The 10,110-nt window shown below is 42.6% G+C and overlaps 1 protein-coding gene across 1 annotated transcript; it reads left to right on the top strand.

The window, feature by feature from the left end:
• Positions 1-3,489: 3,489 nt before the first annotated feature.
• Positions 3,490-6,150, top strand: LOC121924192 (retinol-binding protein 5-like; the record flags this gene model as incomplete). Its single annotated transcript, XM_042455387.1, has 2 exons — positions 3,490-3,636; positions 5,946-6,150. Coding segments are annotated over 2 exons (201 nt in total), but the record flags the coding sequence as incomplete, so codon positions are not given.
• Between the last annotated feature and the right edge of the window lie 3,960 nt (positions 6,151-10,110).

Raw genomic sequence — 10,110 nt, 5'->3', positions numbered from 1 at the left:
GAACAATGGATGCAAGCTGAAGGAAAAGAGATTCCACCTGAACATTAGGAGGAACTTCCTGGCATTAAGGGCTGTTTGACAGTGGAACACACTCATTCCTCAGAGTCTCCTTCTTTGGAGGTCTTTAAGCAGAGGCTGGATGGCCATCTGTCAGGGATACTTTGATTGAGAGTTCCCGTATGGCAGAATAGGTTTGGACTGGATGGTCTTTGTGGTCTCTTCCAAGTCTACGATTCTATGATTCAACCTGACCAGCAGAAAGAAAGCCCTTCACATGCTATGAAAAAGCTCTAATTTGTGTAGAGACAAAGAACAAGCCCTATGAGTGGCCTGTTTACTCGAGTAGGGATTTTTAAAAATACTCTTGGCAGCCTCGATGTGCTGTGGTGCTGGAATGCTTCTTCTGTGTCTTCTCCACAATGAGACAACCTTCCACACAATGAGACAACCTGCATGGAAACGAGGGCATTTCATTATGCAGAGTAGGCTTCAGGTTAGGTGAGGACTCCACGACGTGAGTGCCGCCGAAATTCTGTCCTGCCAAATGCTTTCTGAGATACAAAGAGAGAGAGAGCTTGCCCTTTTTTCTTGCAACCCCAGGCGGGTAGTAAAAGGCACTGAGGGTCCTAGACATAGTTCCCAGGAACATTCAGTTGGGTGGGCAAGGAGTTAAGGGGATCTCTTCATACCAAGACCCTGATCCCAACTCAGTGCTTTGTACTTTGACAGAAATCTTTGGGACAGTTTGTTTTTCCACAGGGCAAGGTCTTATATGGGTTTTCTCCAGCTGTTTATTATTTTAAACCATATTCACATGAACCCCAGTCCAGCACCACAGGACAATATTCTGTCCCTGGTAAAAAACGGTGGACTAGGGTGAGTTCATTCCTAAGAGCCAGTGATGTGGATAAGCGTTCCACCTTTGGCTAGGCATAGCTTTCAGGAAAGGTTCTTGACATGAAAATGTGGAGGATGTGCAAAGGAAGGTAGAATGCTATATAAAAATAATTTAGCAATAACAAAAAACATCTTGAATATTGAAAGTGCTTGACATTGTTTGGCTTGTCCTTAACTGCTTTGGAAGGGAGGCCCAAAACGGCGAGCCTTTGCTTTAAAGCAGGGGTGGGCAACAATTGCTTTTGGACTACAACTCCCATTCCCTACACACTATCGTCTTGAGCCAATTGCACTTGGACCCTGCACTTACTCCAAAGTAAAATAAGCAAATGCTTAGTTGTTCTCTATAACTTTCAATTAATGTCTGTTCTGCCCCACCCTCTGAGTTACATGGTTGAGCAAGGATTTGAAACTGAGACCTTCCTTTAACACTCCAGCAAGTATATTTTGTCACTCGTTTTTGCAGCTGGCAGATCAGAATCTAAAAACAAACCTAGAGAAAAGGTCATAAAATTGACAGAACAAAATTATTATCTGCATTCATATGACAAGACAACTAACCAGGGATCCAAGCAAATTCTGGTTTATCTGCAATGATCAATTTGCTGGTAGCTGATCACACACCACTTGTACCAGTTGACTCTCTGATCCATCATTTTGGATAACACAGTTGTTCTGCTACCAGTAGGAATGACTGTGTATCACACACTGGCAGTCCACTCATACCTGATAAACCAGGGCTTGCAGGTATCCCTGGCTGGTTGTGCAGTTTTGTGAATGGAGCCATTAGTTCAGTTCCTTGACTTCTATGACTATTTCCTACACTATTTTCTAAGTTCTGGACTTTTCCATTGTGTGAATGCAGCCATTTTCTTAAGATCATGCAGGCAGTCATTTTCATGAAAACGAATCTTCAGCAGCTTAGTCTTGGTCCATTTATGTACATTCAAACCAATAATTAGAGAGGGATTGTTTCTTTGTTTTATTTTGGGCTATTTTGAAATATCAGCTAAAGTGGTTCTTTGAGCTGTTTTATAAACAAAGGGCATATAGACACAGTCTCGGCTTCACTGAATTCTCACTTCCCATTTCAGTTCATAAAAAAACCCAAAAGCACCTTTGGGATGCCTGGAATAGCATTTATAACATTGTTCTCAAATGAATGCAGCTCTGATCATAAAAACTAGACTCCAGAGCCATGTAAAAGCTATGGGTAAAATTTTGTTCCTCAGATTTTAAAAATTGGAATGACTTACTGTCCCCAGTAGGGTTTACACAATTTCAGGAGCACTAAAACATCTTCTGGTTTGGCTCTTTTTAATCCAGCTGGCCTTTCCAGAAAGTGGAACCTTCAGGTATTGTGAAGTTTGGGTCAGAATACTTAGCACTTACATTGTTTTTGACTGCTTGAACAATACTTTACATGCTTACATCATCTTGTAGTCTTTATAACAGAGGCGGCCTTTCAGATGTCATTTGTTGTCGTGTGCCTTCAAGTCATTTCTGTCTTACGGTGACCCTAAGACGCTTATCACAGGATTTTCTAGGCAAGATTTGTTCAGAAAGGGTTTGTGATCCTTGCCTTCCTCTGAGGCTGAGAGAATGTGACTTGCCCAAGGTCGCCCACTGGGTTTCCATGATCCGACAGGAATTCAAGCCCTGCTCTTCATAATTATATTCCAACACTTAAACCATGTTGTTGTTGTTGTTGTTGTTGTTGTTTGCCTTCAAGTCAATTCTGACTTATGGTGACCCTAAGGTGAGCCTATCTTGGGGTTTTCTAGGCAACAGTTGTTCAGAGGAGGTTTGCCATTGCCTTCCCCTGAGGCTGAGAGAGTGTGATGTGCCCAAGATCACTCTGGGTTTTGTGGCCGAGCTGGGAATCAAACCCTGGTCTCCAGAGTTGTAGTACAACACTCAAAGCACTATACCATGCTGAACGCCAAACCACCACAGCCAGCATAGGCAGTGATGAAAAATGGTGGGTGTTGTAGTCCAAAACATTGGAAGAGCCCCATAGTTCCCACCCCTACTGTATACTGACCTTGCAAGAGAAAAAGGTATTTTCTCCTACTGCAGTTTGAGGAGGAAGCTGAGACAGAATGTGTGACTTACTAAGCTGCTGTGTCCATGGCAGAAATGAATTTCAAAAGCAGGCCCTTCTGTTTCATAGCTGTCTTCCAAATGGATATGCAGTCACAAACACCTGAAATAAAAATACTCAGAAAGAAAGGGAATGCATGTCTAAGTGGCTGTAGCCTTAGGCTGCATTTGCACTGCAGATATGATGCAGCTTGACATTAACTGCTATGCTCAATACTATGGAACCCTGGCATTTGTAGTTTTGTGAGATATTTAACCTTCTCTGTCAGAGCGCTCTGTTGCCAAAACAAACTACAAATCCCAGGATCCCATAGGATAGAGCCATGACAGTTAAAGTGGTGCCAAACCACATTATATCTACAGCGCAGATGCAGCTTTAACCACTGTGTATGTGTGCCTCAACAAATTGAACTGTCTGCATTTCCCAGCAGCATTCTGCATCATTCTCTGAAGAAAGGCACATTTTGTTTTAGCTAATCCTGTTGTCTATTATCTCTCCTGTATCTCCAACCTTCCCCCCATCTCCATCATCAGACCATTGTCTACTGGGAAGGAGATCAGCTGGTGTGTGAACAGAAAGGAGAGAAGCAGAATCGAGGCTGGAGACACTGGCTAGAAGGGGATCGGCTTCATTTGGTGAGAAAGGGGCCCCAGGCAGCTTTACAGAGGAAGCCTTTGGGAGATGCCTACACAATTTTTCAGAAGCCCAGAGCAGCTGGTCTCCCCTTGCCTACAGCCCTTGAAAAGCCCAGGCGAGGCCCCATGAGTTATGTGCGCCTTCTCTGGAGGCAAAGGCCCCTTGACAACAACATCCTTCCCAGGAGTTCAAAAGTTGACTTGGCTGAGCTCAGGGGGAGCCTCCCATTGTCCTCCTGGCTCTCTTTTCCTTGAAATGTGATCACAGCACTTGGGGTGCGGTTTGAGGAAGGGAGGAGTGATTAAATCAAAACACAACACCCCTGCGGGTGATGCTCCTCAACATCTCATTGTCACTTCTTGCAAACAGTGTCTGTATGAGATTCCACAGTCAGGGAGATAGTGTATATAGTTGGCCCTCCGTGTCCTCGGATTCTTTACCCATGGATTCAAGCATTCACAGCTTGAAAATATTTTTAAAATATATACATTTCAAAAAGCAAACCTTTATTTTATATAAGGGACACCATTTTACTATCCTATTGTATTTATTGGGACTTGAGCATCCATGGATTTTGTTATCTTTTGGGGGTCCTGGAACCAAACCCCAACAGATACCAAGGCCCTGTAGTGGAAAGCAGTTATTTTACAAATCAGCAAGAAGGTAGCCTAGCAAATGGATAGAGAGGCATTCCAGGCCCATTGTATATAAGGGGATTTGACCATCCATGGATTTTGGTATCCACAGGGGGTGGGGTCCTGGAACCAAACCCCAGTGGATATCAAGGGCCCACTGTATCTTTCTAGGCTGTGTCCTGTCTTTCAGCCCACAGTATTTCTAACCAGCCCCATTATATGAAGAGACTTCCACCATCTATAAACATGTGGGGCAGCTGTGCTGAATAAGTGTATTAGGATTCCAGAAAAAAGTTCAGTCATAGATGCCTGGAGGGAGGGAGGCAGAAAGATGGGGGCTTATTCATCACTCAGGAAAGGAAGCAGGATTCTCCAAGCTTGTGCAGAGTGTCTTGCAGGTCAGTGGCAGCCTCACTATACAGCAGATCCTGGACTACACAAGAGAGAACACGTCATAGAAAGAAAACATGCATCTGTACTTAAAGAGTTTATTCAAAGCTAGAAAGATGCCTTAAAAGACATCTGCTAAATCCAGTCTCACACAACAATTTGTATCAATAGAGCCAGCTTCATCTTGGAGAATAAAGCTACTGTTCAAATGACAGAAGAGTACTAGAGTATAATATTCCATTCATTAACTTCCCAAAACTGATTGATAAAACTATCTGCAATGATCAGTAAAATGCCTACTCCAAAATGTATATATAGGATGACAAATACTCTACTCTCTTCAGGTTAGGATTTACCTGCCTGTGGCTGAATTAAGTATCTTAACATCCCAAAAATGCAGGAATAGGTGCAGTTTGGTGATATTTTGGTTAAGCTGAACAGAAGATACAAATGCTAGCCTCTCAAGCTCACTGGCTTTGAAAGATCCATGTATGGGGACTTGACTGGTGTCTGCTGGCACACTTGTATGGCCAGACCTGGTGAATTGGGAGCTTTTTGGGGAAATTGCTGAACTCTGCCAAACAGCGGCTTTCTGGGCTCTGTCTGTATGGTCTAAACAAACTGGCCTCCCTCCATCATAAGAGCCCAAACTCTGAGTCTGTCACAAACAGAGCGGAAGATACCTCGTCGTTTCAGCACCAAACCCACAGTATATCCTCCTTGACATGGTCTTTAAAAGGCCTCCTTGTTTGCTCCGGTTCTTCCCAGAAGATCCAAAGCCTTCCATTGTGATGTCAGGTGGATATTAAAAATGCATCCAGCTGTGTTACCTGGCTCTGCCAGCGCTGACATCTGTTGCTTACTCTAAGGTCAGAAAAGGTGCACAGCCATGTGATAGAGGCTGGGTGCCTTGTGCTGACCTCAAGAACAAGTGACTTGACACTGCAGTAGCCATGCCAGACAGCAGCCATCTTGAAAATAGTTCTATGATTCAAATAACCTCAAAAATCCTTTTAAAAAACAAGAAATTTCAACTACAAGGACTTGTAAATCTTGCTATGGATCTCCCCCACAATGTGAAATGGTAATCATGCCTTAAATATGTTGTTCTTATGCTATTTACAACATCCTGTTTGCTCTGAGTTGCTTGCCCAGCATTAACACAAAAGAGAACTCAATGCAGATGGTTGTTCAGACCATTAGTGGTACTGACATGTCTTGTGCGAATGTTTCCAGAGTTGCAGACATAATGATGTCTCATTTTCCTTTTCTCTCCCCCTCAGCGTATGACAGCAGAGGATGAGGTTTGTGTCCAGGTTTTCCAGAAAGTGAAGTAATCCCAAACACAGCATCTGCCTTATACCAAACAATGACTTCTGGATGCAGCTGGCATTAGAGCTTAAAACTAGGAGCAAAGTCAAGCAAACACTGTCTCACATCTTGTCTTATTTTTCTTCTTTTTGATTAAAATATTACAGATAACCAACATCTCTGAGTAAATGCCTTCTTGCTACCCCCTCCCTAGGTATCAAACAATGTATTGCCAGTCATCTTCTTCCTTCCATTCTGTCCCCTCTTCTGTCAGACTATCACTCCACACAATAGCCTACCTGCCTCTGAGGAAGGGGCAAACCTGCCACTTCAGGCTACTTCGGGTTGCAAGAGGGAAGGCCTATTTGCCTTCAAGTTGTTTCTGACTTTTGACAACACTAAGGTGAACCAGAGGCAGCATGGCATAGTGCTTTGAGTGTTGGAGACCAAGGTTTGATTCCCAGCTAAGCTATGAAACCCTTTGAGTGACTTTGGGCAAGTCACACTCTCTCAGCCTTAGAGGATAGTGATGGCAATGGCAAAACAAGAAAACCCCATGATAGAGTAGCCATAAGTCAGAAACATCTTGAAGGCACACAACAACAGATGGTGAACCTATCATGGAGTTTTCTTGGTAAGATTAGTTCAGAGGGGATTTGCCATTGCCATCCTCTAAGGCTGAGAGAGTGTGACTTGCCCAAGATCACCCGATGGGTTTCATGTCCAAGCGTGAATCGAACCCTGGTCTTCAGAGTTTTAGTCCAACGCTGAAGCCACTACAACATGCTGGCTCAATGTTCTCCGTAAGGACTAGGTTTATATGTGCAGAGGTGGTTTTGGATGGAGGAGCATTCACTCAGAATCCCATGACTTCCATTTGAAGCAGTATGGCCTAAACCAGTGATGGTGAACCTTTTAGAGGCCAAGTGCCCAAACTGCAACCCAAAACCCACTTATTTACTGCAAAGTGCCCTGTCCCTCTGGCTTTCTAGTAACAAACTCTAGCGATCTCTGTGTTGGAGCGACAGCACATGTGCCCACAGAGAGGGCTCTGAGTGCCACCTCTGGCACGCGTGCCATAGGTTTGCCATCACTGTCCTAAACACAGATCGACTGTCTTAGTAAAAAGGAGGGCTCTGTTTTCTGTGCAATGAAAAATATAATGTGTGCAACCTTCATTTCAAAGATTTTTATAGTAGCAAGGTTAGCAGTGCTGAGATAAGTCTAGCTTGCCTTCTATGGGAGGAAAATTCTAGCTGCAGTCTCTTAGCAAATGGGTTGGGGGAGGGATGTGTTAGGAAGGGCAAGTCTTTTAAATGGGGAGGGGGCAGGTAGAAGAATGGAGCTTAGAGTGGCAGACCCCTTTCAGTATAAGAGTGCTGGGATATCGGGCGGAAAAACAGGAGGGGGAACTGTTACAAAGAAGGAGGCTCTCAGCGTGTGGAGGATGTAAAAGCATCCCTGTGGTCCAACTGTGCAACCAGCAATATAAATCATTTCATCCTAACAAAGCTTGGAGACACAGTCAGGATGCAGCATGGCCTAGACCAAAGCTGATCATATTTCCTAGAGACAAAAGTGGGACATTGGGATGGCAAAAATGGGACGAAGTTAGCTTACTTGCTAATTAGCTTACTTGCTGTTCACCGCTATGATCTTTGGAATAGCGGTATATTATTATTATTATTATTATTATTATTATTATTATTATTATTATTATTTATATTTCATATTCCTGAAAAAATAAGACGATAACAAAAGTTTTATTACATGAACATGTCGAGCTAATAATTATTCTTCAGTGACAGAATTTAGACAAAAATTTAGGTAAACGTTGAGGGGGACTGTATTTCACCACGTTCGTACCATGAATATTTCTCTGCTGAAATGATGTTTAGCAAATTTCAGTCTTTCAACATCTTATCATAAAATGTTTCACACTCCATGACATTTTTTTTTTTTACATCCACAATTCCAAACAGGGATCTTCAAACCATTTTTTTTTTGCAACATAACGGCATTTTTCTTGAAAATGAGACACAATTGGCATTTATATGAAAAAGACGTAACTGGAAATATGAAAGAAAAGGAAATGGCCAGCCTACCCAGATCCCTTAAAGTTCAGCTTTAGGCTGGTAGCAGAAATGTTGGGTAAAGTCAGAGGGAAGGTGAGGGCAAATGTATCTGCTCTCAGTAAGCAAGTGGCTGCAGCCATACCTGCCATGATTCAGTATGGATATGGCAGATGTCACACCTACTCTGGGAGTAATATTACAGGAGCCAGTAACTGACAACCATTTACTTGTTCTTCTTCCATCTTGATAACAAGCCAGCAATGCGCCTTTACACTCTACATTGGACAAACAGGACGGTCTCAATACAAGAGGATAAATGGACACAAATTGGTAATCAGAAATGCCAATACCAAAAAACTAGTTGCAGAACATTTCAGTCTTCCTGGAATTACAGGTCTCAGTCCTTGAACAAGGAAATGACAACGGAAGACTAGAAAGAGAAACTGCTAAATTGAATTCTATTCACAAATTCCAACCCATTAGCAGAGATAGGAACAAAACCAATGACTTCATGGTGCACTACATATATTATTAATAACAGAAGTCCTCACTACAGCGCAGGTAACAAAAGGAATCTTCACATAGAAACTTGTGCAACCAAGGAAACTGACTTTTGGTAAGCAGGTCTATTGCTTTCACACATCAACATGAACTGACCATTGCAAAGATCAGGAAAATCTGTATCACCCTATGCAGCCCTTTGAAATTTAGGGCAAGGGTCATGATTTGCATAATTCTGGATCCTATTACAGGTTCCATCCTACTCCCACAACTGCAAATATACTTCATATCCTGAAATCTGGCTATCATTCTGGATTACACTTGAAGACATGGATTTATAGCCTCAAAAGCTCATGTTATAATAAAAATTACTTGGTTTTAAAGGTGCTGCTTCCCTTCATGCCGCCTGCCCGACCAGACAGTGAGTAGCACTTACAGCACTCTGGCAGCACTGCACACCGCATGCCAAAAGGAGCGCTGAAAAGTGCCACCGTAGTGGCAAGGGCACCCTTTTTCTGGACCAAAAAGAAGAGGTCCAGAAAAATGCTGGATTGGGGCTGCGGTATGCGGTTGCCATAGCCCCAATCTGACACTCAAAGGGGTGGCATGATGCCATCCCTTTAGGGCTGTATGTTTAGGCCCTAAGACTTGGAAAGGCAGTCATGAAAGAACTAGATATGAATTTCAAGTGTAAAGATAAATAATTAAATACCAAAATAAGAGTCATCCAGTCCATAGTATCATTGAATACCAAAGTCAGGATTATCCACACCATTGTGTTCTCCAGTCCCTATGTAAGGTTGTGAAAGCTGAACAGTGAAGAAAATCAACTCATTTGAAAAGTGGTGATGGAGAAGAGTTCTGTGGGTACCACAGTTTGCTTAAAAGACAATGGGTCCAAAAGCAAATCAAGACTGAACTCTCACTTGAAGCAAAGATGACTAAATAGGCTGCCATACTTTGGATATCTCATGAGAGGACATAACTCATTGGAAAAGATAATAATGCATAGTAAAGTGATAGACAGTAGAGAAAAAAAAGGGAGACTGCACTATAGGTAGATTTATTCCATCAAGGAAGCCACAATCCTGAGTTTGCAAGGGCAGCTGATAACCAAGGAGGTCTCTCATTTATAGGGCCACCATAAGTCAAAGTTGACGTGATGAAAAATAATAACAAAACTTGGATACCTCCTTTATAGTTCAGACTAACACCCAGAGTTCATTTACCCACTCTGCTGATGTAGAAGCTCCTAGCTGGCAATGATCTTAAGCAAGAAGGTCTATTTCAGGCAATCCTGGGCAATCATATGCTTTGTTAATGTAGAAGAAAATCAGTTTTTGTGAACTCAGTGGCACTTAGGTGCAAACAGGATTAGGTTGTAAAGTGATAGATTCTAATGTTCTATAAAACTTGTTCCTGTTCTCCCTCCTTCTCCTCCTCCTCAAGTAGCCTCTATGGCATAAGCACTTCATTTCAGACAGGAATGGGCAAAGTCTCTCTGAACTATATGTGATGATGTTCCTTGTGTTTCTGCTTCTGTCAGATTGGCAGCATCCAA

The sequence above is a fragment of the Sceloporus undulatus genome, chromosome 2 (assembly GCF_019175285.1).
Source record: "Sceloporus undulatus isolate JIND9_A2432 ecotype Alabama chromosome 2, SceUnd_v1.1, whole genome shotgun sequence".
NCBI lineage: Eukaryota > Metazoa > Chordata > Lepidosauria > Squamata > Phrynosomatidae > Sceloporus > Sceloporus undulatus.
The sequence above is the reverse complement of the archived record's forward strand: the minus strand, read 5'-3'. Positions and strand labels throughout refer to the sequence as shown.